The sequence below is a fragment of the Benincasa hispida genome, chromosome 2 (assembly GCF_009727055.1).
Source record: "Benincasa hispida cultivar B227 chromosome 2, ASM972705v1, whole genome shotgun sequence".
Lineage (NCBI taxonomy): Eukaryota > Viridiplantae > Streptophyta > Magnoliopsida > Cucurbitales > Cucurbitaceae > Benincasa > Benincasa hispida.
Genome location: NC_052350.1, coordinates 58,869,736 through 58,896,848, shown reverse-complemented (window position 1 = coordinate 58,896,848; position 27,113 = coordinate 58,869,736). Strand labels below are relative to the sequence as shown.

At 32.3% G+C, this 27,113-nt stretch overlaps 1 protein-coding gene and 1 non-coding gene across 5 annotated transcripts; one reads left to right on the top strand and one right to left on the bottom strand.

The window, feature by feature from the left end:
- The first annotated feature begins 8,053 nt into the window (after positions 1–8,053).
- TRNAT-AGU lies at positions 8,054–8,127 on the top strand. Its single transcript has one exon. It is a non-coding gene; the product is annotated as a tRNA-Thr (tRNA).
- Positions 8,128–9,997: 1,870 nt separating this feature from the next.
- LOC120070720 (exonuclease DPD1, chloroplastic/mitochondrial) lies at positions 9,998–12,359 on the bottom strand. 4 transcript variants are annotated; one of them, XM_039022570.1, is made up of 4 exons: positions 12,112–12,359; positions 10,860–11,345; positions 10,521–10,732; positions 9,998–10,421 (listed from the first exon to the last, which is right to left on the bottom strand). In XM_039022570.1, the coding sequence occupies exons 1-4, from the start codon at positions 12,168–12,170 to the stop codon at positions 10,216–10,218; spliced, it is 963 nt and encodes a 320-aa protein (XP_038878498.1). In that variant the 5' UTR covers positions 12,171–12,359; the 3' UTR covers positions 9,998–10,215. The 4 variants fall into 4 exon arrangements, with proteins under 4 accessions (XP_038878498.1, XP_038878496.1, XP_038878497.1 ...); XM_039022568.1 differs by having other exon boundaries at positions 10,860–11,524; positions 12,112–12,355; XM_039022569.1 differs by having other exon boundaries at positions 10,860–11,524; positions 12,137–12,355.
- Positions 12,360–27,113: the final 14,754 nt, after the last annotated feature.

The window sequence follows — 27,113 nt, the reverse complement described above, 5'->3', positions numbered from 1 at the left end:
CACTAAGTCATTTACCTAATCAGTTTTTACTCATTAATTATCACTTCAATTTTCATCGTAGTTTAACTTAAAAAGTCTTTTAAATGTATATTCTAGAAAAATTTTCAAAATTCAAAAATGAAAATAAAAGAAATTCAGAATTGAAGAGCATTATTTAAACCTACCGAAAGATTAGAGATATTTTATATAATTTAATATTTATGGGGATATGTACATAATCATTATAAGTTTGAATTACATAAAATGTTTGAGCCCATCAGAAATTGTGAAGCCACTTATTAATAAGCAACAAAACTCTATGCAAAGTTTCCTCTTGTAATATAAGTTCTACTACCGATCACTTATACTATGTCCCTATCCAAAATATTTGATTCAATATCTTCAAACTGAAATAGAATATTACAATGAAAATTGAACTTTACATTCAAAATAGTTCTAAGAAGGCATGATCCCAAAATTCCATGCATCTAGTTGCCCTTCTTTCGATCCATCACAAGGAAAACAAAAGTTGAGATTTGCTTTATCCGATATCAAACCGATGAGAAAATAGAACATCATTAATGCATAATTATGAGATGTACCTTTAAAAATCTTTGGTTCCTAACAAAATCTGTAACAAAGTAACATTGTTCTGCCATTGCCATTAAATCAATATCTATATATAACAAAGCTACAAAGCCCTCCAGACAAATCAACAATGAAAATAAACTGCAATGCCCTTACGACAAATCTAGATCTATTGATAAATATTGGATATATATTGTACTACACCTGCATACAAATCATACAAATTTAAGTTCAATACAGCTGTAAATAAATGTTTTTTAGTTTGACAAATCTAAATTTAACAAAATCTAAATTTAACAAAATCTTTATTGAATTCTAGTGTGAACACCCTCTCTCTTTTTCATTTTTCTTTTTTAATTTGGCAAAAAAAATTCAAATGTTTCCTCATTAAATATGAAAATTATTGTAAATAAATGGTCAAAAAATAAACAAAATTTTAATAACTAAGAAAAACCAAATAGTTTTCAAGTGAATTAAGTTTGACGAGCATTTCATTACAAGAATTTTTTACATGTTACGAGATTTTTTTTTTCTGACGCATATATTTTCATTGGCATAGACGTATTTCTCTCAATGAAAATTAAATTTGTAACAATCTGACCCCTAGGACTCAAGTTAGACCATTACTAAATACGTGTATGCATGAAACTTAAAACGACACCCTTTTATGGTGAAGTAAATACTAAATAAATAAGGTAAGTTCAAAAGTCATTTATTAAATTCAAATATTAAAAACAAACAATAGGATACCCATAAATCATAAATGATAATAAATAAGTCTGAAAACAAATCTTAATAGTAAGTTTCAAACATTAAAACTGAAAGTTAAAATAACATGAAAAGAAATCTAAATCTCATGAGTGAAAACAATTGGCGTTAGAGTCAGAAACATAATGGTAAATTGGAGCCTAGACATCCACTAATTGTAATGAAAGGAGATGAGATCCTAGAACAAGTCAATGCACTAAACTTTTCAGTACTAAGTAAGCATTCATCCAAACGAGATAAGAAAAGAAAAGGACTATTAATTGGACAAAAAAAAGGTATGTCTTTTGAGCTCCCATATTGGTTTAAATTAATGTTACGACATAAGTTAGATGCCATGCATATTGAAAAAAAAAACATATGTGATAGCTTGCTTGGGACTTTGATGAATATTGAAGGAAAAACAAAAGACACGAAAAATGCCCGTTTGGACATAGAAGATTTGAATATATGAAAGGACTTACACTTACAAAAAATATCTAAATTTGTAAAACCACATATGACATATACTTTTACTACAAACGAGAAGATAACTTTTTGTAAGTTATTGAAATCAGTTAAGTTTCCTAATGAATTTGTCTCAAATATATCACAATGTGTTAGTGTGAATGATGGAAAATTATGGGGATTAAAGACTCACGACTCTGATATTCTACTCCAGTGACTTATTTCTATTGATGTTCAAGCATATTTACGAAAGGATGTGTATACACCTATTGTGAAGTTATGTAAGTTTTTTTGTGGTGTGAAAGTAATATGTATTGTAAACTTAGACCGATTGCAATAAGATTTTGTACCCATATTATGTAAGTTTGAAAAAAAATTTCGTCAACTTGGTGTACAGTTTAAATAAATACATCTCATTATTGGTATACAAATGAGCCTTTCATCTTTGCAACTCATGCCAAACAAGTTTTTTACATCAATGATAACAAACTTGGCAATAATTGAAAAGTTGTACAAATTGTCCAAAATAAATACGTATGGGACGTTCCAAAAGCAAATGGAGTTGAAAATGATGAATTAGAGTTGTTGGAAGTAGTTGGAAGGATTGAGGTCGATGAATCTATCCAGAATGCCATATTATGTTAAGATGACATTGGTCATAATATTGTAGAACCTCAAGTTAATCCACAACAACTGAAGTGTACCATATTCAAACGATGATGGTTTTATCAATGATGAACCCGAAGATGTAGAAGTGTCCACTGGGAAGAGTTTTAGTTCAAATCAATATCCAGGTTATGATGATCAAGATAGTGAATAACTATATAACAACACTAGTGTTATTCATGTTTTGTGTGATTGTAGAATTATTGTAAGGCAACATCAAGATAGTCTAGCACATGAACTAGTTAGGGAAACTAACACTTTGGCTACGAGTAATTCATAATTTCAAGTGTTATATACATTCAAAGTATGTTTGATGTTATTCATGTTTTGTGTGGTTGTAGAATTATGATAGGGCAACGTGAAGATTGTCTAGCAGATGAACTAGTTAGGGAAGCTAACACTTTGGCTACAAATCCCTCGATTGAGGCAGACTCTGTTGAGATTGGTGTCCTAAATCTCTATTGTATTCTCGTAGTTTGTAAAATTTATACAAGCAAATTGTTATTAATAAAATAATTGTTATTTTATGAGCATAAACTAAATCCAATAAGCTAAGATCCTAGGTTATTTTATGTAATTTAAACATGTACGTAGAGACATACAAGTGGATCATGTTTAAATGATAACCTAAATGGTTAATAGTAGATAGATAAAGCTAAGTACCTTATCTTAATAATACTATGGATACGACCCTCTTTGTGGATGTTACAAGCGTTGTAAACTGCTATAAGTGATCTGATCATGATCGTTCATGTGGAGACATGTGAGCGGGGGTATCCTATACAAATAATTTGTATAAGACTGGACCACTAAATGACTAATCTCATTATAGAACACCGTTAATAATAGAGACTTACATCTCACCAAGATGACCATAGGGGACATGACCTGAATTTTGAGTGAGTTGTGAACTCCTGCTTATGAAGACAGTTCTTTAATTTGTATGGGTGAGAATGACCAGATTGTCAACTCAATATGTCTACTATTTTGAGGATTCGTCTGATTTGGGAGTTGGGAACACAGCTGCACAAGAAGAATTTCACTCGTTCCCTAATGTCAGGGTAAGTAGATAAATTGTTCCCTTAAGGAATGATTTCGGGGCTTGAACATTGTAGCCACATCCTCTCTTGGCCCCAGAGGGTCTTGGTCATAGTTGGACTATGACGTATTATTCATTAGAGAGATCAGTGATATAGGGGCAAAACAACAATTTTGGCCCAGCTATAGTTATGAGCAATTTGTGAAGAATCATCGCACGATCGAATGGTTTATATCCAATGGACACAAAAATATATCTGTAGTGCGAAGAGTGCGGTTATCGGTCTTTACTAGAGTGGCCAACACTTAATGAATGTCAGGTAATTTAATGATAAAGTTTAATTAATTATCCAAGTACCATTGGAGTTTCAATCTACATGCCTATAAGGTCCCCTGTAATTCAATAGAGATTATTGAGGGTTAATTTTGGATTAATTTGAATTGTTCAAATTGATTGAGGGAATTAATTATTTAATTATATGCGATGTAATTGATATAATTTATTTGATACATTATAATATAAAATTTATTTTGAGAGGAATTAGATATTTGAATATGATTCAAATACTAATTATATGAATGAGATTCATATAATTAATTTTTAATATAAATATGATTTATGTTAAATATCATAAATGATAGAGAGGAAATTAAATATTTGAATATGATTCAAATATTAATTGTATGAATGAGATTCATTTAATTAAATTTAGTATAAATGTGATTTATACTGAATACCATGATTAATTGAGAAAAATAAAACTATAGGTTATATTGTATTTGATACAATATAAAAACTATAAGTTATATGTTATATTTACAGTGCATGGGGCAATCAATTTTTCATCTTCTTCCTAATCTCTTTGAATGTCAAAGAGAGCTCTCTGGAAAAAAAATTCTCTCTCATCTTTTTCTCCCTCTTCTAAAATAAATACAGCCCACCACTCCTGTAAAAAAAAAAAAAAAAAAAAAAAAAAACTTAATCCCAAGAGAATACATAAGGTTCTCAAGTGGTGGTGTCTTGACTTGGGTTTTTGTATTTCGGAGATCGAGGAAATTCATGAAGGCCATTTGGCTTCAAGGATAAGTCATTTTTTCTTTCCTAATTCTTTTGTGTAAAAGCATGCTCTAATTTAAATCTTATAATGCATGATCTTATTTTGTTATGTAAAATTTTGTGATTCTGTGAAAAATTAAATTGGGACTGATCCCACGTTTCTGCATAGTGACTTTCACCAGTTCCCTTCAGGCACGACCATTCATCAAGTGATAGTAGTATGTCTTAAGTTGAGCATCTAAATATTATTGTAACCTCTAATTGAAGTAGTACATTTGATCTTGTTACAGGATCCAATTCTAGAACAAAACGGAAGCGTGGACGATGAGACAATTGAAATATTAATTTGGATGTATATGTACATCAATATAGAGGGATCCCAATTACCATTTCTGAGGATGTTGGAAAACTAGTAAGCATCTTTGCTATAAAGTTTAGTAACATCATTGGAACCGCGACTTGGGACACAATTTCATTTTGTTGTTCTAAGTGGAAGGATGTACCTAGTGATATCATTGTCACTATAAAGGCTTGTTTACAAGTAAGTTTTATGCTTTTATTGTATTAATATCATATGCATACTTACCATAACTTTTATTGAAAATGTAGACACATTTTATTGTGGATCTATCCTCGAATGTCGTCAAAAGTACATAAATCAACAAATATAGAACTCATTTAGAGAATATAGATCAGAACTGTATAAGCACTATTGTAGCTTTGAGAATCCTATAATTGCTCGTGAAAACCTACCAGACAGGTTAACAAATAAAGAAGATTGGAAGATTCTTTGTGATCGATGGCAGACTCCTGAATGGCAAGTAAATTTGATGTGTTTGTTGCATTTATTGTCTACACAAATTGCTTGTATTAATAAATTATAATTTGTTTAGGGAAAAAAGGGAGAAGAACAAAAAGAGTAGAGAATGTCTCAATTTCAACCATGATTGTGGATTGAAATCCTTCCTTCAAGTGCAAAATGAATTGGTATGATATGAGGAAAATTCATTATTATTTTATTCATTTCTCATTGAATCTAAAGAATAAATTTGTTTATTGAATTACAGACGATCGAGATGAGTGAAGAAGTAGGCCAAGTGGAATTGTTTCACAAAAGTCACTTCTCAGCGAAGGATGGATAGATAAGTGAAGTCGCCAAAGAAGTATATATAAGTTATATTGTATCATACACGAAAAATTTTATATTAACCCTTATATATAATATATAACCTCAAAAACCATTATAAATATAGTTGGCAATGCAAGAGAAGATTAGAAAATCATCACGAGATGGATTTGAATCAACAACAGAGGAAATTATTTGTGAACATATTTTGGGAAAACGATCAAGCCACACTAAAGATCTTGGAAGGAACCCAAAACCTAATTTAGCTACAGGTGGTATATCTTCCTCACAATTTGAGAAAGATACTGGGAATAAGTATGAAAAGCTTGAGGTGGAGATGACAAGCTTAATGGAGGAAAATGCCATGTTAAAGTCGATAGTTTTGGGTTTTCAAGATCAATTGACTGAAATCACAAGACAGTTTACTGCGTAACAAAAGTAAGGAGATAGACCTTTGCACAACTAGGTATGTTATGGTTAGTGGATTTAGAAACTTAATTTGGTTGTTGTGTAACTATCCTGCAGTTATGGTAGCCACTTCAAATATAAGCGTTTTAGTGGATTTAGGAACTTCATTTGTTTGTTTTGTGGCTATCCTGCAGTTATGGTAACCACTTAAAATGTGTGTGATAGTGTGTTTATTGCCACTTTAAGACTATTGAATTACGTTCGTAGCTTGGGGGACGGGATTCACTTTGACGCTTTCTATTTATTTGTTGCTACTTTGTAGGTTTAAATGGCGTTTATGTGGAACTAGGACACGTTTGTTGCTTAAAGGGGGAGGGGGGAGAGGATTTATGTAATTGTTTTTTAGATTATCTTGAAGCCTAATTGAGAACTTTAAAGGAACTTTGTTCTTGGCTTATTTGTAGGGATCTGAGAGTTGAGTTATATGCTATTAGGACTATCGAATGACAAGTTTCGTCTTGAAAGAAATTTAGGTAGATTTAGGGTGGAGAGATTCCCTTTGGTGCTTTCTATGTATTTGTTGCTACTTTGTAGATTTAAATGGCGTTTAGGTAGAACCAAAGCACGCTCGTAGCTTTTGGGGAGGGGGGGAGTATAAGTTCTAATTGTTTTTAAGATTATCTTGAAGCCTAATTCTGCACTTTAAAGGAACTTTGTTCTTGACTTATTTGTAGGAATCCGATAGTTGTGTAGGTTTAAAGGGCGTTTATGTATTTGTTTAAGTAGATTTACGACATGCTCGTAGCATGGAGGAGAGGCTCACGTCTTAATTATAACTATTTCAATCACTTTTTAAAAAGTAAAATGGTTGTTTGTGGTGTCCATGTTTTAATTATGAACATTGACGACATATTTGTAGTTTGAGAGGGGGATATCTCATGACCATTTTAAACATTTTGTTTAAGTCTTTGTGTGATTGTTAAGATATTTTAGAGCATTTTTCTTTATTGATTTTAAGAAATCTTTCATAATATTTATTTTTCCTATTTCAGGTTATTCGTGTAAATTCTTAAAGATCATTTTTTTGGAGATTGTGAGAAGATTTTGAGATTATTACTTAGTTTTGTTTAATATCTCACTTATTTGGGCTTATGATATTTGGTGTAGGGAAGATTAAACTTTTTTTTTGTAAAGGAGATTTGTATGAAGTTAGAAAAGTTCAAATTCAATTGTATACACAATTTTTGTTTGTAGAATTTTATAGCTTGTATATTAAACATATCTTATTATAAACAACTTACAGTGACGCAAATAAACATTGGCAGAAATCTATCTATTGAACTGAAAATTGCTGAAAATTTTTGTTGTTTAGAAATACGTTTTTGTCGATGCAAAGTGTATTTTGTTGGAACACATATGTTGACACAATATATTGCGTTGACAATAATGGTATTTATGACGACAAAAATAGTTTTCAACGGGAGGCACTTCTCCTGACATGGATACGAGACGATTATGCCGACGCAAAAAAATGTGTTGGCATAACCTATCCTAGCGTTTTAATACTTTGCCTGGCGTTTTTTTTGCGTGGGAAAGGTAAAAATTCTTGTAGTATTTTCCACTCCATCAATAAAGTATAGTTTAACATTACATTACGATTTTTTCGGCTAATTTAATAATATTTGAAAATAAAATCTTCATCGGAAAAGAAATTGATAATACACTTCAAAATTTTAAAATATCAAATTGGAAAATGATCCAACCATTAGAGAGAGAGAGAAAAAAAAAGAGTATGTATTAGTTTTTTCCTAGTATTCATGAAGCTTGTAAATCATAATCCAAGTGTAGTTTTATTTATTTATTTTTAAAAATAACATTACAATAGACCACACTATCAAACCAATGTATGTAGTTTCATAATCTTAATTAGAAAATTTAAAAACTAGATAAATAAAAAATTGTAAACTTGTTAATAAATTGCTTTCATAGCTCAGTTGGTTAGAGCACCCGTTTAGTAAGCGGGAGGTCTTGAGTTCGACTCTCAATGAAAGCAAATCGATTGTCGATTGTCTTTCCCTTTTCTATTCTTTTATTTTTACGATTTTTGAACTTTATTGCAGGTTTTTCTTTCCTTAGAAGGGCATTTTTGTAAACTTAGTATGAAGAATTGAACTAAAAAAAAAAAAAAATGAAAGAAAAAATGAAGATAAGATATTACTTATCTTCTTAAAATTTTTAAAAAATCTCCCCATAAATAAATAATAAAGGGAACTAGAACATTCTTGTCCTATATTATGGTTTAATTTTTATTTAATTTTAAAGTTTTAAAATGTATAAAATTTAAGTTTTGTTTCAATTCAGTCTTCAAGTTTTATATTTACATTTTTAACATCGATTTTCACTAAATACTTACTTTTAGTCCTCAGTATTAATGTTTATTAATTAATTTTAAAGAATTAAAAGATTTATAATTAATTTAGTTTCCATACTTTTTCATCACTATTAAATTTAATTTAAAATTGAGTATGTAAAAAAAATTAAGATTAATCATGTAAATTTTGAAAATTTGAACGAAATTGAAGTAAAATCATAATAGGTTGAAACCTGAGAACTAAATTGTAATTAAACTCAAAGCTTAAAGACTAAAAGTGTATCATTTTAAATTTGAGTGATCAAATAAAAATTAGATCCAATATCTAAGAACCAAAAATTTATTTTCTCCTTAAATAATGTTGTGAAAACATCCATGGCACATAAAAAATTTGTGCAAGGTTCAATTTTTGTTCTTGAACTTTTGTGGATGAACTAAAAACTTTCAAATTTAGGGAACTTGAATAAGTGTTGTAATTAATATCTCCTTCGAAGAGTCTTACTTCTATGAACAGACTAGTAAACCATACTAAACTAACAAAATACTGAAAATATAGTTAAAGGAAGGTTCAAAGCCTCTAAAGTTAATCTAATACCTAAATCCAACTAATTTAAATCATCATATAATTTTAGAACTTTTTTAGTACAACAATTGTGAGATGAGGATTAAACCATCGCATGTGAGATAATAACTATAACTATAAAAATACTCATAAGTAACGACAATTCATTTTGAAGAAAATAAAATTCTCCTAATTGATAGTATTAGTTGAAACTCTCTTTTAAATATAGTATTTAAATTGCCACACTTATACAAGTTGAGAATTTGAAATGAATGAAGTGAAAAGATTAAAGTTAAAAATTGATTCACCCAACTAAATTGAAGGGTCTAAAATCAAAGCTTTTTCTTAAACAGTATTAGGGGATAAAATTGTAATTAAAGTTACTAATTTGATTAAAAAAACAATCTTTTTACAATATGTGGAGTGAGGGATCGAACCTTAGATAAATTCATATCATACCAGTCGAACTATGCTGATGTTGGCAAAAATAATTCAATTGATTCAATTTAATAGTCAGTTTTTGGGTTTGGTTTTAAAAATGAAAATAAAAATGAAAAAATTGATCTCCAAGGCTTTTTTGCCCTAAAATACTCCATCAACTTTAGCCAAAACCACCTTTTTACATCCCCAAGCTTCAGTAGGATATATTTAAAATCTAAAAATATTAATCAATAGAAATATCCATAATTCATATTTATAAGTCAAAATCACCTTTTGTCAGGTTCAAAATAACTCTCAATTTCAAGTCAATTTTGATGGAACAAAAATCATGTTTAAAAGTGAAACCAAACATTCAATTCATTTTAAACGATTGAACTTAATAAAAGTAAATTCAATCCTTGGACAATTCCTCGTCACAACACAGCCTGAACGTAGTTCAATTCATCAGCCATTTCCAGCAATATCAAAACAGAACACACATCTTCCTTTCATATTTCTTGATAAACAACTGTTTATCTCAGTATCCATTCAAAGCAAGGGAAAAAAAAAAAAGAAAAAAGAAACTATATGTCATGACATTTCAATTCAGGCACTAGTTTTTGGAGAATATGGACATCAAGACAAATCTGCTGACCAGAAATAAATTGGCCCAACATTTTGCTAATAAGAATGAACTGAAGTTACAACAATTAGTAAATAACATTACAACAAAAGCACGGCTTGATCACTATGTTAATAAGATTGATTTGTGCACATAACTTAAGAGACTAGTTTTTCTTCTTATTAATTAGATCTGAAGCAGTGAAAGATCTTTCAATGAGATCTGAGATACCTAGCTTGAGCTCGAAAGTAAGCCTCTGAAGAATCAACGACAACGACCTCACATCTGACATTGCTCGGTGAGCTGAACCCACCAGTTGTATATCATAATACTCACGAAGAGCTTGTAACGATATTTTCGTAATCTTCGAATCTGATCATGATATTGCCATCAATATTACATTACATCACATCAATCCTTTTATTCACAGATAAACTAGAGCAAGATAACATGTGGAAAGGGAAAACTAACCGGAGGACTTCATCAATTGACGGGCTAAGGGAATACTATCGAAAAATCGCCAATTTGGAGGAATATCAAAGGAGCAACGGCTGAATTCCTTGAGTAAGAAGGGCACGTCGAAGGTACGAGCATTATGAGCTACCAACAATACATAACCATCAGGTTTCTGTTTCTGACGGCTTTCGACAAATTGTAATAAAATTGGAATAAGTTCCTTCATCCTATATGAACATAGAAAAAGGAATGTTTTAATATGCATATGAATATATGATTGATAAATAACTATAACTAGCACTGAACTGAATGGACAATATAAGAGAAATCAGATTACAACAAATGTTTTGATACCTTGGAACATCGGGTCTACTGACCATATGGTTTGTAATGCCATGTACAACTGAATTTGGAATATAGCACTCTGGATTTATTAATGTTTGGAAGGTGCTATTTTCTCCTCCTGAAAGATCTTGAAGTGCAATCTCCACTATTCTATCGAGGTTTCTACTAAAACCTGTTGTTTCAATGTCGAAGGTTATAACCGTCACCGGGCGAGCTAATTCCTTGTTCTTAATAATTAATTGTTGAATATCACAATATTGAAGCTTCTGAGTTTCACTTTTCTCAGACTTATTAATGCTAACTGTACAGCTTGTTGAGATCGATTCCTCAAGGATTTCATTCCTGATATTGGTTGGTTTACTGCTAGGGTTGGCTTTTGCTTTCCTCCCTGCCTTGGTGGTCATAGATTTTCTGATCCATCTCTTGTTCTGCCCTCCTTCAAGGTTATAGATCCTAAAACCAAGTTGATCATGCCAAGAACTATGATAACAATTCCTGTTCAAAGGATGGAAGTTTTCCCTCCAAAGATTAGCTAAAGTAGGAACTCCAAATTTCGGAAATCGCAAGATCGAAAAGCACATTGGAGCTAGTATCATTTGAATTCACAACACAACAAGAGGAAATCTAGACAGAAAATCCAACAAAACCCAGCATCGGAAGCAAATTTCTTCAACCTGTAGATAATGAGGTGACAAAAAATGCATAAGACCATATCAAACCAAGAAACAAAAAGGGATCAACTTTAATTTCTTCACATTGATTATTAAACAGAATAACCCGAATAATAAACAAAAAAAAAAAAAAAAATTGAGAACACCAAATGATCTCAAAAGAACAAGCACAATTAAGTCAAGACAAAAAATTTGATAAAAAAGGTTGAATTTATATATCACGAGCTCATTCAGGCCTTTTCACAAACATTTTGTAATCAAATCCAATTGGCCAAGAACACTCCCAACTCCCAACTCCCACCATCTCCAATCCTTCCCCAATACTCCACAAAATCATTTATAACTAGAAATCAAAGAAACCCAAAATCAAACAACGCAAAACCAATTGATCGCTCGCACTTAACACGTCCAGATTAAAAACTGCTGCATCAGATTGGAAAAAATGGGTTACGGCGGAAACAACAATCGAACCATTTAATCATCAAGCAACATCAAACTATTTACTTTCGAATTACAAAAGAAAACAACATCTTCCCCCTTTTTCCGTATTTTGAATCATTTTTTTTTCAATGCAGAAACAGGGAACTTACAGAGCAAGCGAGAGAAAGAACTCGCCTGAAAGGAAATCTGAGGGAGGATTATGCTGCATTTGAAATTCAACAGAAGAAAGTAAGTTAAAAGAGAAAAAGAAGGGCTATAAATCGTGGGGAAGAAGATGGAGACGTGCTTTTCGGAGACATGGAAATCGGAAGAAACTGCTGCTTGGATTTTTAGTTTCGTTGCTTCTTCAATTATTATTCTTCAGACAAAAATAAAATAAAAAATAAAAATCAGACATAGCTTAACTTACGGATCGTGTGATTTTTTCTTTCTAATTTTAAATGTTCTAACACTTTTAAGGTCCAGGGTTAAATTATGATTTATATAATAAAAAATTTAATTCCTATTTTGGCTTTTTTTATTATTATAATTTTACCCTAATTTGTGTACATATTTGATATCTTTATATAATTAAGGCCATGTCTACCTCATGTTAAAGGTAATCAATCTATCAATGGTAATGTAAAAAGTGGACATCAGTTGATTACTTTTGTTGTTGTTTTACCTGTGTTCCACAATAGTAATGAGTTGTAGGGTCCATCTCAAATTTTGTAACTAATTGAGGAATGAAGGGTGCTTTAATCCGATTATGATTGAAAATTACACGAGACCCACTATATTTACCGTTACCGTTACCATTTTAATAAAAATTATGAATCTGCCACATTTATTGTTACCTTTACCATTGTTGTTACCATTACTGTTAGGGTCAAGTAGTAATAGTAACGTAACAGTAACAGTAAAATGTGACAGATTCATAATTATAGATGAACACGATTAGAAGCAATTTATTTGTATTTGCAATTCAAGTCTATTACGATTCAATCGTTAATGAAATCCTTAAATAATTCATTTATTCGTGCAGTGCTGTGAAGGGTCAATTCTATTGAGTGAAGAAATTGAAGGTTGTTTTTCAAAGGTAATTCTTAAGATCATATTTAATTCCAGAGCTTTATTATTGTTCCGTTTAAAATTCATATAACAAAATTGAGGGAAACAATGATCACACGCTTCAGCACAAAGAATCCAATTTCTTTAATTAGTATTAGAGCCTAATTTTTATCTTGATTTTTTGTTTTGAATTTTAAAGAATGGTATGGTGGGATCTTTATACATTTTGATGTATGATATTGGTTTGCATAATAGATGTTTGCAAGATTGGAACTTAGTTTAAAATTTATTTCATTGATATGATCGATGTAACGGCCCGGTGTTTTGGGCATTTATATTCTATAGTCGAGTCTGTAAGTCCGATTCATGATTTTGGAAAGAGTTGCTGAAGATGGAGATCAAATTTGGAGCAAAACGGACAAAGGATCGAAGCAGAAACTTGCATTTTGTGCTAGAGCGTAAGCACAATGTTGTAACACTGTGATTTACACTAGACACAGAAGTCCTAACGTTGCAACATTCGACTTCAGCGTTGCAACTTTGTGACTGTTGGATTTTATACCCTAAAACTCATAAATAGTGAATGTAATTAAATGACCATCATTAATATAGTTATTAATGTTTTTCTCAATAAGTGTTATCAATGTTTTATTTAATTCTGTATTTATTAACCCTAAAATCCAATAAACTAACATCTTAGTTTGTCTTATGGGTCTTGAATTGTATGTAGAGACATATAGGGATCAATGTTTAAGATACAACCTAAACGGTCGATTGTATAAGGGTAAGGTTGGGTACCTTATCCTGGTAATACTATGGATATGACCCACTTTGTATTTGATAAAAATGTAGAAATCCAACGAATTCGTGTAGGAGACACACGAGTGGGGGTATCTTGGGCAATGAGTTTGCATAAGATTGGACGGCAAAATAGTAACAATTTGATGTAATTTCGTTGACTAGTTAGGTTCCTATTTCAATAGGATAACTTAGGCAACTTAGTTTTACTCCTGAGTATATTATGAACTTTTGTTCACGAGGGATTTTCTTTTGATTTGTATGGGTGAGAGTGGCTAGTTCGCTGACTCAATATGCCTACCATTTTAAGGATAAGCCAAGTAAGTAGCTAGGAACATAATCATACAAGATGAATTTCACTCCTTCCCGACTTCAAGGTAAGTAGATGAGTGTTCTCTTAAGTGATGTCTCCGAGACTTAAACAAAAGGTTCTACCCTCTCACTGGCTCGAGAGGGTTTCTGTTTAATGGTTGGACCATAAATAGGTTATTCATTAGAGGAGCACTGATACTTAAGGATATAGAGGTAACTTAGGGGTAAAACGATAATTTGACCCAACTGGTGTTACAAACACTCGTGAAGGACTAACTTACTAATATTGATCTATATCTATGGACACATAAACTTATTTGTAGTGAGAAGAGTGCAACTGTGGGTCTTTAGTGGAGTGTTCCCACAGTTAACGAATATTGATTAATTTGGTTAATAAGTTTAGCCAATTAATCTCACATCGTTGAAGCTTCTGATCTGTAGGTCTATTAGATCCCTATCCTACCTTGTAAAAGGTATTGAGGTAATTTGTCATTAAATTGAATTTGAAATATTCAAATTTAGAATTAAGATTTTTTAATGTATGTCGATACATTTTAATATAAAGTTTAATTTTAGACTTTATTATTAATTTTTGATATGATTCAAAATTGATAAATGAGAGAACGAAACATTTGAAAGGAGTTCATTAATTTAATATGGATAAGATTCATATTGAAAACTATAGGTTAAAAATAATATGCATTGGATGCACATTAAAACTATAGGTTAAATGAGAGAAGTATTTTTGAATATGATTCATGGGAAATTAAATTAAATATGTGATATTTATTTGGATGATTAATTAATTAATTAAAATTTGAATTTAATTAAACTGATTAAATCAAAACTATAGGTTAAAATTAATGTACATTAGATGCACATTAAAACTATAGGTTATGTGAGAGGGAACCATTTAAATATGATTTAAATAGTTATTGATTTTTATTTATTTAGTTAAATTAAATAAATAGTTTTATTTAGTTTTAATTAAATAAAAATGTAATTCCCCACGTAGGGGAGTTACTACATCCCATGTCTCCTCACTTCTCTCATTCTCTCTGTAAAAAAAAAAAAGTGCATTTTTTTATCTCTTTGTTGTTGTTGTGTTTTTTTTTTTTTGGTAGAAGCAAAACCTCGCTGTGTTTTTTCCAAAATCCTCCCAATTTCTAAAGAGAATCTCACAATTCTTAAATCCTCAATTTCCCTGTAAAAATAGGGAGGACTCCAAGTGGTGGTGCTCATTCCCAATTCGTACGGAATAATTCACAAAATTCCCAAAAGATTTGTAAAGTAGGGTTTCTTCTCTTTGTAGATTTTGTTTCTAGAATTGCATGTTTAATCTATTTTGATCGGTAGTTTTTATTCCAAAAAAAAGATATTGTTTTGATTTTAAATGGCATTTTGAAATACGTTTTGGGTTCTGTATGTTACGGCTTCCGCGGTGCCTTAGGGTTTTCATCCCTACAGTGGAGGAGAGTAGCATTATGCTACGACAACCTCCCAAACCAGCGTTGCTATGCTCGAGAGGAGCGTTGCAATGCTCCAAGCATCAGACGCGTGCATGTAGGCGGTTCCAAGATCGTGGATTTGATCCTCAAAACGGTTTTTATAGTAGTTTTTTGTATTAATTTCATTTTTTTGTTATTTTTGTGATTAATTAAATTAATATAATTGTTATACTGATTTAATTCATCCTTTTAGGGGTGTCAATCTTGATCTATTATATTATCTACATGTTGTGTATTATATGTCATGTTTTTTAAAATCCGTCTATTTATTGTGTGTGCGTACGTGTGCGTGTGTCACCATTGTGTGTGTGTATGCACGTGTGCGTGTGTGTGTATGTGTGCGTGTGTATGTGTGCGTGTGTGTGCATATGTGTGTGTGTCACCATTGTGTGTCTGTGTGTGCGTGCATGCGTGCGTGTGCGTGTGCGTATCTATGTGTGTGTATGTGTACGTATACGTGCGTGCATGCTTGCTGTGTCACCATTGTGTATATGTGTGTGTGTGTGCGTGTATGTGTGTGTGTTTGTGTCGCGATTGTGTGTATGTGTGTGCGTGCGTGCGTATGTCACCATTGTGTGTGTGCATGTGCGTGTGTCACCATTATGGGTATGTGTGCGCGTGTGCGTGGGTATGCGTGCGTGTGCGTGTGCATGTGCATGTGTATATGCATGTGTGTGTGCGTGTGTTACATTGTGTGTGTGTGCGTGTACATGTGCATGTGTGTGTGCGCGCGTGTGCCTTTGTGTGTCATGTACGTGTGTGCATACTATATCGTTTTATTTTTCATTAATCTTATATAATAGTTGCATTATGTTAGTTAATGAAAATAAAAATATGCAAGTTATGGACTTTAATTTCTTCAATATAAAAGTTATATGACATATAAATTAAAAATCTATAATAAAGAGTTACATGCAAACATAAGACTTTTTATTTTTTAATTTTTAAATGTTTAAGAATTGAAAATTAAAACCTTATGCTAAAATGTTTCTAATAAGATTAGAAATAGGAAAATCTTTTACTTTTTTTTAATAGGTTTAAAATAAGTTAATAAAAGATTAAATTTATAAAATATTGACTATAGAGGACCTTTGTCTAAGGAAGGTTCTGTCTAAGAATTGGGGTATTTAAGTTGACAGGAGTGAAACACCTCTACCTAGCAACCCGACCTGGAAGGTGAATTAGTCAATATTTTATAAGCATGCAATAATGCATTAGTTCATTAAAATATTTGGTGAATTAAATCATTATCTTAAACTATCCAATATAAACATTATATCGGGTAAACTTAAACATCACTTAGATAAACGACTTAGTCTAAGTTTAACTAAGTAATGAAACCTGATTCGTAAAATACTCAATGAGAGGAAAAGTATATTCAATATACATTTACTCTCACGTTCTATGTCAAAAGTTCACATCTGAGATTCATACTTGGCCTCGTTGTGTACTAGGCGCATCCTCCCTTCAGAAAGTGTTTGTATGGGTCAATACCAAAGTTAATGGAGAGAGTATTTATAGTAAGTGGGAGAAGGATATATGTCAATATTCCCACGGTCTCCTTCATTAGTTTGCAAAGTGAGATTTCATACTTGGCCTCGTGGTGCCCTGGGCACGTCCTCCCTTCAGAAGATGTTTATATGGAGTCAATATCAGGGCAAAACTCTAGTAATGGATAGGGCCACCGTAGTTTTTGCACCAATATGATTTTTTCCTTCGGTTGACTTGTTGGGCGGAACTTTGGGATCTAAAACAGAGGGTTAACACTCACAAAAACCACTAAATAAGTTAATGTTTTCTTGACTAAAATAATGGTAACTAAATACTATAGGAATAAGAGTAATTCTAGTGTATTGTTTGTTTGAGAGTGTCTCAATTTAGTGAAAGAATAACTGACTACCCTTCAGTCATTTTTTGTTCTAAAACACTAAGTATCATTGTAAAATAATATGAGTTTAAGGGTTTTCATTATTATTTTTGCTAAACTAGATTGGTTTTAAAGAGCTTTACAGTTATCTAACTTAGATTAAAATTTGTTTATTTCAACAAAAATGACTAGTGCGGTAATTAATTTGCTTTCTGTTGATAAACTTACTAGCAACAATTACACAACATGGAAAAACACAATCAATACTGCGTCGGTAATTGACCACCTGAAATCCATCTTAGTTGAGGAATGTCCTCAAATATCTGCCTCAAATACTGCATGAAATGTTCGTGAAGCATATGAAAGATGGATTAAAGCCAACAAAAAGGCATGTGCATACATCTTGGCCAACTTGTCTGAAGTTCTAGCCAAGAAGCATGAGAATATAGTTTCTGCTAGAGAGATCATGGAATCGTTGTGTGATATGTTTGGACAGTCGTCCACACAGTTCAAGCACGACACCTTGAAGTTCATCTTTAATGCTCGGATGTAAGAAGGGACTTCTGTCAGAGAATATGTTCTCAATATGATGGTCCACTTCAACGTGCTCGATATGAACGGGTCGATTATTGACGAAGCTAGCTAGATCAGCTTTATTCAGGAGACTCCTCCGAAGAGTTTCCTCTAATTTTGTAGTAACACTATTATGAACAAGCTAGACTACATCCTAACCACTCTTCTTAATGAGCTGAAAACCTATGAGTCTTTGATGAAAGTCAAATGGCACATGAGGAAGAAAATATTGCCAGCTCTTTTAAGAACTTCCACAGAGGTTCAACCTCTGGAACTAAACCTGGACCATCTTTTGGTTCAAAGAAGTGGAAGAAGAAAAAGAGTGGAAAGGGGAATAAAGTTACCCCTCCTCCTACTGCCCAGAAAGGCAAGAAGGCCAAACCTGCAAAGGGAATCTGTTTCCATATGTAGATGAACACTGGAAGAGAAATTGCCATAAGTACTTGGCTGAGAAGAAGAAAGCCAAAGAAGGTAAATATGATTTACTTGTCTTAGAAACTTTGGTGGAGAATGATAGTTCTTCCTAGATAATTGATTTAGGAGTCACTAATCATGTTTGTTCTTCTTTATAGGGAATTAGTTCTTGGAGGCAGCTGAAAGCTGGTGAGATGACCATGATGGTCGGAATAGGAGAGGTCGTCTCGTCAATTGCCATGGAGAGCAAAAAATTATCTTTCCAGAAAACTTTTTTTATTATTAAATAATGTATTTATAGTTGCTGATATCAAAAGGAACTTGATTTTAGTTGCATATCTTATGGAACAGATGTATCAATTTCATTTTCTGTAAATAAATCGTTTATTTTCAAGAATAGTGTTGATATTTCTTCAGCAACTTTAGAAGATAATTTATATGTGCTAAGACCGTTAGCATAAAAAATTTTCTTCAATACTGAATTATTCAAAACAACGACTAAAAATAAAAGACAAAAATTTTCTTCTAAAGAAAATGTCTACCTTTGGCACCTAAGACTAGGTGACATAAACCTCAATAGGATTGAGAAATTGGTAAAAAAATGAAATTCTAAATGAGTTAGAGAAAAGTTCATTATTAGTATGTGGGTCATGCCTTAAAGATAAAATGACTAAAAGACCTTTTACTGGAAAAGGTTATAGAGCCAAAGAACCTTTGGAACTTGTACATTCAGATCTTTGTGGTCTAATGAATGTTCAAGCAAGAGGAAGTTTTGAATATTTCATTTTTTAATAGACAATTGTTTGAGTTTTGGATATCTTTACCTATTGAAGCTCTTGAAAAGTTCAAAGAGTATAACATTAAAGTTGAAAATTTATTAGGTAAAACAAACTTCAATCTAATCGAGGTGGAGAGCATATGGACTTGAGATTCCAAGACTATATGATTGAACATGGAATCATATCCCAACTCTCATCACCTGGTACACCTTAACAGAATGGTGTATTAAAAAAGAGAAATAAAACTTTGTTAGACATGATTTAGTCTATGATGAGTTATGCTCATTTACCTGATTTCTTTTGAGACTGTAGTATATATCCTGAATAACATTCCATCCAAAAGTGTTTCAGAAATATCTTTTGAATTATAGAAAGGACGTAAAGAGAATTTACAACATTTCAGAATTTGGGGATGTCTAGCACATGTGCTAACAACAAACCCAAAGAAATTGGAACCTCGTTTGAAGGTATGTTTACTTATAGGCTATCCCAAGGAAACTAGAGGTGGTCTCTTTTATGATCCAAAAGAGAATAAGGTATTTGTATCTACAAATGAGGAAGATCATGTAAGAGATCATAAACCACGCAATAAATTAATTATAAGTGAAATTTCTAATGAAAATAACAGTATTTCAACGAAAGATATTGACAATGTTGGTACATCAATAGGAGTTGTTGATGGTATTAGCACATCTAGTAAAAATCATTCTCAACAATTGAGAGTCTAGTCATAATGGGAGGGTTATATCCCATCCTACGAGATATATGGGTTTAACAGAAGCCCATGTCATCATATCTAACGATGGAATTAAGGATCCATTATCTTTTAAAAAGGCAATGGAATATGTTAACAAAGATGAATTGGTCAAAGTCATAGATCTTGAAATGGAATCTATGTATCCAATTCAGTCTGAGTACTTGTAGATCGATCTGATGAAGTAAAACATATAGGTCGCAAATAAATCTACCAGAGAAATAAGGGTGTAGATGGAAAGGTTCAAACCTTCAAAGCAAGACTTGTGGCAAAGGGTTATTCCAAAGTAAAAGGGGCTGATTATAAAGAAACCTTTTTTCCTATTACCATGTTAAAATCTATTCGTATTCTCTTATTAGTTGCCATATATTATGACTATCAAATATAAAAAATGGATGTCGATTGATTTTCTGAATGACAATCATGATGAGAACATCTATATGAATCAACTAGAGGAATTCATAAAACAAGGTCAGGGGAAAAAGTTTTTTAAGCTAAAACGATCCATTTAGAAGTAGACATCCAAACATTGGAACATGAGGTTTGACAATGCACTCAAATAATCTGTTGTTTTTCTCGTGTTGTACATAGATGATATCCTTTTCATTGGGATGATATAAGATTTCTTACTAACATTAAAAATTGGTTATCTACTCAATTCCAAATGAAAGATTTAGGAGAAACACGATATGTGATTGACGTTCAAATGATTAGAAATCGCAAGAACAAAATGCCAACCTTGTCTTAAGTATTGTATATTGATAAAATGGTTGTCATAACAAATCTTTATTTTGTTTTGCCTTTTCTTTTCGATGCAAAATTCCAAGAATGGTAACTTACCTTTTAGGCATGGAATTACCTTGTCTAAGGAACAATGTTCTAAAACACCTCAAGAAGTTGAGGAAATGAGATGGATTCCATATTCATCGGCTGTAGGCAGCCTTATGTATGTCATGCTATGTAGGACAGATATATACTATGTAACTGAGATTGTCACTAGGTATCAATCTAATCTGGGATTTGATCATTGGTCAACAGTAAAAACAATCCTCAAGTATCTTAGGAGAACGAGGAACTAAATGCTTGGGTGTGGTGCTAAGGATCTGATCTTTATAGGATACACGAACTCTGATTTTTAGACTGATAAGAATTCTAGGAAATCTACATTAGGATCAATGTTCACTATTAGTGGAGGAGTTATAGTCTTGTGCAGCATAAAACAAGGTTATGTTACGAACTCTACTATGGAGGCTGAATATGTAGCTGTTTGTGAAGCTGCTAAAGAAGTTATTTGACTGAGAAATTTCTTGATTGATTTGGAAGGTGTTCCAAATATGTTTTTTCCTATCACTCTTTATTGTGACAAAATGGTGTTGTGGAAAATTTGAAGGAACCTCATATTAGGGCTAATGCCCTAAATTTCATAGGGTTCTATAGTTTGTAAACATTATTGAACAAACTCATTCTGTATTTAATAAAATATTTGATATTTTATTCATTGTCTATAAAATATATGATATTTTAGTTGCATTAACTACAAACCAATAAACTAACATCCAAGGTTATCTTTGTAACTTAAACATGTATGTAGAGACATACGGGTGGATCATGTTTAAGTGATAACCTAAATGGTTTGTAGTAGATGGATAAGGTTGAGTACCTTATCCTAGTTACGCTACGAGTATGGCCCACTTTGTAAGTGTTACAAATATTGTAAAGTGCTACAAATGATTTGATCCTGGTCATTCATGTATAGACATGTGAGCGAGAATATTCTATACAAAAGAGTTTGTATAAGACCAGACCACGAAATGTTTAGTCTCATTATATAACACCGTTCATAATAGAGACTTACATTTCACCAGGATGACCATATGTAACATGACCTGAATCCCGAGTGAGTTGTTAACTCCTACTTATGAGGGCGGTTCTTTGATTTGTATGAGTGAGAGTGACCAGATCGCTGACTCAACAAGCCTACCATTTTGGGGATTCGTCTGATTGAGGAGTTAAGAACACAGCTACACAAGATGGAATTCATTCCTTCCCGGAGGCAGGGATAAGTAGATAAATTGCTCCCTTAAGGGCTGATTCCGGATCTTGAACAATGTGGCACCATACTCTCTCCTGGCCCGAGAGGGGTTTAGTCATAGTAGTACTATGATCTATTGTTTATCAGAGGGATCAATGGTACTTAAGGAGTTAGATGTAACTACAGGGATAAAACAATAATTTGGCCTAGCTGTACTTATGAGCAATTTGTGAAGGGTCATCGTACTATTGATTTGTTATATCCAATAGACACAGAAATATATCTATAGTGTAAAGAGTGTAGCTGTCGGTCTTTACTGGAGTGCTCGACAGTTAACAGATGGTGAATAATGTAATTAAAGAGTTCAATTAATTATTCATATACTGTTAGAGCTTCAAGCTACAGATCCATGAGATCCCTTTGGTAGCTCAATATGATTTAGTTAAGAATCAGTTTTTAGATTAATTTGAATTGTTCAAATTAATAGAGGGATTTAATTATATATGATATAATTAAATTGTTTCAATTATATGTGATATAATTGTCATAATGTATTTGATACATTATAGTTTAATGGGGAGAAATAAATATTTGAATAAGATTCAAATATATTTGCTATGAATGGGATTCACAGTTGTTAAATTTAATATAAATATGATTTATATTAAATGTCATATAAAAAAGAAAAAAAAACCTATAGTTTATATTGTATGTGATACAACATTAAAACTATAGGTTATATGTTATATTTGATATAACATATAATTTATATTTATGTTTATCATATTATATTTATATTATTTATATTTATATTATTATTACTTTTTTAATAATAAGAAAGGGAGTTACAATTCCCTTCCCCATCTTTTCTCTCCACCCACATTAGTGGGTGGTGGTTAATTTTATGGCAAGTAGAAAAGAAAAATGTTTTTCTTCTTCCTCAATGAATGTTGTTGGTTTAACGCTTGAGTTAGATTGAGAAATACAAAAGTTTTCTGTGTACTTTGTCTTGAGTATTGAAAGTTATCAATCTTCTTCCCCCTCTACACATTAATTTTTTCCCTCTTAACCAAAATAGTCAGAGCCCACCACTCATGGGTTTTCACCCTGAAAATACCATGGTATCCATTGTGGTAGTGCCCGATTTTGGTTCGAGGTTTATCTTGAAGAAGGTCTTCAAGAAGTTTGTGATCCATTCAAGGAAAACGTGAAGAAAAAGGTCTTCAATGGTGAGGTTTCTTGAAACTATTTTCTTTTAAATCATGTTGTAATTTAGATTTAAATGCATATCTTATTGTTTGTTTACTGTAAAACTTTGCATTCAATAAATTATGGAATTTGGTCGATCTGCTTCCGCTCAAGGTTCTCTCATTAGAGTTCATTCACCTCAAACTAGAGGAAAGCACATAGAACGGAAGTATCATATGATGGGGGAGATCGTGCAACGAGGGGACATGATCTTCACGCAAATAACATCAGAGTACAACAATTTTTATCCATTTATCGAGTTTGTCACGGTTAAAGTGTTCGATGGTCATTTAAAAGGCCTAGGTCTACGAGATATGTATCAATTAAACTAGGGCAACTGGGAGATATGATTGGTATATTGTATGCCTAGTTTATTGTATTTATCTTTTACATGTATTATACATCCTACTAGCTTTAGGACAAGTGGGAGATTGTTAGAATTTATGTCCTAAATCTCGTAGTCTGTGTTTTTTGTAAACAAATTATTAATAAATAAATAAAAATTTTATTTAATGAATAAATTATTCTACATCATTTGCATAAAAATCTAGTAAACTAATATCCAAGGTTATTTAATATAACTTAAACAGTATGTAGTTGACATACAATTGGATCGCATTCAAGGAATAACCTGAAAAGTTTATAGTATATGAATAAGGTTGAGTACCTTATCCTGGTAACACTATGGATACTATTGGGATTGATGCCCTAAATCTCATAGGATTTTGTAATTTGTAAATACATGTATGAACAAACATTTGTGATGTAATAATATGAGATATTTTATTCTTTATAGTCTATGAAATATAAGATATTTTAGTTACATTAACCACAAACCAATAAACTAAGATCCCTGGTTATCTTTGTAACTTAAGCATGTATGTGGAGACATACAAGTGAATCATGCTTTAAGTGATAACCTAAATAGTCTGTAGTATATGGATAAAGGAGGGAAACCTTTTCTTGGTAACGCTATGAGTGTGGCCTACTTTGTAGATGTTACAAGTGTTGTAAAGTGCTACAAATGGTTTGATCATGAGATTCATGTATTAGACATGCGAGCGGGGATACTCTATATAAAGAAGTTTGTATAAGACCGAACCATAAAATGTTTAGTCTCGTTATATAATGTCGTTCATGACAGAGACTTTCATTTCACTAAGATGACCATAGGTAACATGACCTTAATCCTGAGTGAGTTGGGAACTCCTATCTATGAGGGCGGTCCTTTGATTTGCATGGGTGTGAGTGGCCAGATTGTCGACTCAAACCTACCACTTTGGGGATTCGTTTGATTGGGGAGCTGGAAACTCAGTTACACAAGACGAAATTCAGTTCTTCCTTGAAGCAGGGTAAGTAGATAAATTTCTCCCTTAAGGGCTGATCGCGGAGCTTGCACAATGTGGCGCCACACCTTTTCATGGCCTGAGAAGTGTTCACTCATAGTGGGACTATGATGTATTGTTCATTAGAGGAATACGTGGCACTTAAGAAGTTAGATGTAACTCTAGGGGCAAAATGGTAAATTTGCCCAAGTGTACTTACAAGTGATTTGTAAAGTGTCATCATATGGTTGATTAGTTATATCTAATGGATATAGAAATATATTAGTACAAAGAGTGCAGCTGTCAGTCATTAGTGGAGTACCCGAAAGTTAACGGTTGGTGGATATCATGATTAAAAGAGTTAAGTCAGTCCTTTGCGTACCGTTGGAGCTTCAAGCTATAGGTCCATAAGGTCCTTTTAGTAGCTTAATGGATTCATGTTGAGAATTAGTTTTTGGGTTAGTTTGAAATGTTCAAATTAACAAGAGAGAATTTGATTATTTATGATATAATTAAATTGCTTCAATTATATGTGATATAATTGATTTGATGTATTAGATACATTAATTGGAGGAATTAATATAAATATGGTTTATATTAAATGCAATAAACGAGAAAAAGAAATCTGGTTTAAATATTACATATGATGTGTATTAAAACTATAGGTTATAAATATAATATGATACATTAGTTATTATATTTATTCATAACAAAAACAATTAAAAGATAATTGTGGTTGGTTATTTTTCTTTATTAACCGATTGAGTGGGAGGTTTTTATCAGTTTTAATAACTGATAGATAAAAGGAAAAATCGATTTTAATTTTTCGATGATGAAACTCATTTCGATCGGGTAAAGAAAATAGCTATACAATAGCCTTTGAGAGAGTGAATGATCAAGCATCGAGACATCGAGTTTGCTAGATGATAGCTCTTCGTTACCCAACGATCGAGTACTAAGTCTATACGATTGACTTTCTCATTCTCCCACTTACTCGATCGTTTACCCGATCGATTGGTTCCTCTTTCCTTCTACCAAATCCACACAGAGCTCACACCTCCTGGATTCTCACACCGAGAATACCAAGGTAGCCTCTTGGTACTGTCGAGTTTGCTATTTGAGGATCAAGGATTGAGTGTTACTCGATTATGTTCGAGGATTTGACAATTCGTGATTTTCACTGGTTGTTCGTTTCGTTCGTGCACGTGATCGAGTTTTCTTGGGCGTGTGACTAGTGTTGATGAAGGAAATCAGACATGAAGATTTCCAAGAGCAACAGAATGATCATTCCAAATTCCATTAGTATTTGAACAACAACAATTATAGTCAAGAAACAGAAACATACAGGCTATGCACAAAACGAAATTACACCATGCTTTACTATACGATCAAGAGAAAGAATACACATACCATTGAAGACTCATCTTCAACACCCTTGTTAATAAATGCTCGAACAGACTCCAAGACTGTAACACACGAATGCTTGAACTCAACGATCTCCAAGATCACGAAAAATTAGCAAACACCACACATACACCACGAACTCAATGAACGGCCTCCAAATAACCTCGAACAATATCGAGTTGAGTACGACACCACCACAATGGCTACCTTGGTATTCTCGGTGTTAGAATCCAGAAGTGTGGGCTTTGTGTGGACTTGGTTAGAGGACGAGACCGGAGGAACAATGGTGTAAACGATTCAACAAGTGGAAGATGGCAGAGGTCTATCGTATAGACGATGCCCAATTGTTTGGAAGAAGCTCCACGATCATTTAACAAAAGTTGCATGATCGTTTAGCTAAAAGCCAGCTGATTGAACTATCGTATAGTATCACTCCATGATCGTCTAGTCTCTCTTTAGCTGTCGTTTAGTGAATCTTGTTCACTTGACAGCCATCGTGAGTCTTTTCGAGAATAGAAAATATTAATCTTCAACTACTAAATTTAGGAAAACATTTTTTCTTTTATCTCACGGTTACCATGAAACCACCAATAACCTCCCACTCAATTAGTTATTAGAGAAAAAGAGATAATTGTCCAATAATTAATATATATGATAACTAACTTACCATACTATATTTATAACCTATAGTTTTAATATTTCATCTCATGAAACATGTAAACTATAGCTCTTTTACTATTTCATGGTCCTTAATGCAAATCTCTTTTCCATTAATCCTCCACTTGATGTATCTCATACACTATACTGATCATACCATATATAACCGAATTTCCTCTTGTGAATCTGAACATTTTAAATCAACACCAAGAACTGATTCTCAACTTGAATCCATTGAGCTACCAATGGGACCTTATGGATCTATAGCTCAAAGCTCCAACGGTAAGTAAATAACTAACTAAACTCTTTAGTTATAGGATCTACCATCCGTTAACTGCCAGGCACTTCATTAATGATCGACAGCTGAACTTACCTTACTACAACTATATTATGTGTCAATATCAACCAATCAATAGCGCGATAACCCTTT

What these genes read in the sequence shown, in the direction of transcription:
- LOC120070720 (XM_039022568.1), bottom strand. Translation starts at nt 11,446, where the DNA reads ATGATACTAGCTCCAATGTGCTTTTCGATCTTGCGATTTCCGAAATTT. An exon ending in AGTAGACCCGATGTTCCAAG is followed by an intron (nt 10,733 to 10,859) that starts GTATCAAAACAT and finishes ATGTTCATATAG; the next exon opens with GATGAAGGAACTTATTCCAA. An exon ending in TCAATTGATGAAGTCCTCCG is followed by an intron (nt 10,422 to 10,520) that starts GTTAGTTTTCCC and finishes TATCATGATCAG; the next exon opens with ATTCGAAGATTACGAAAATA.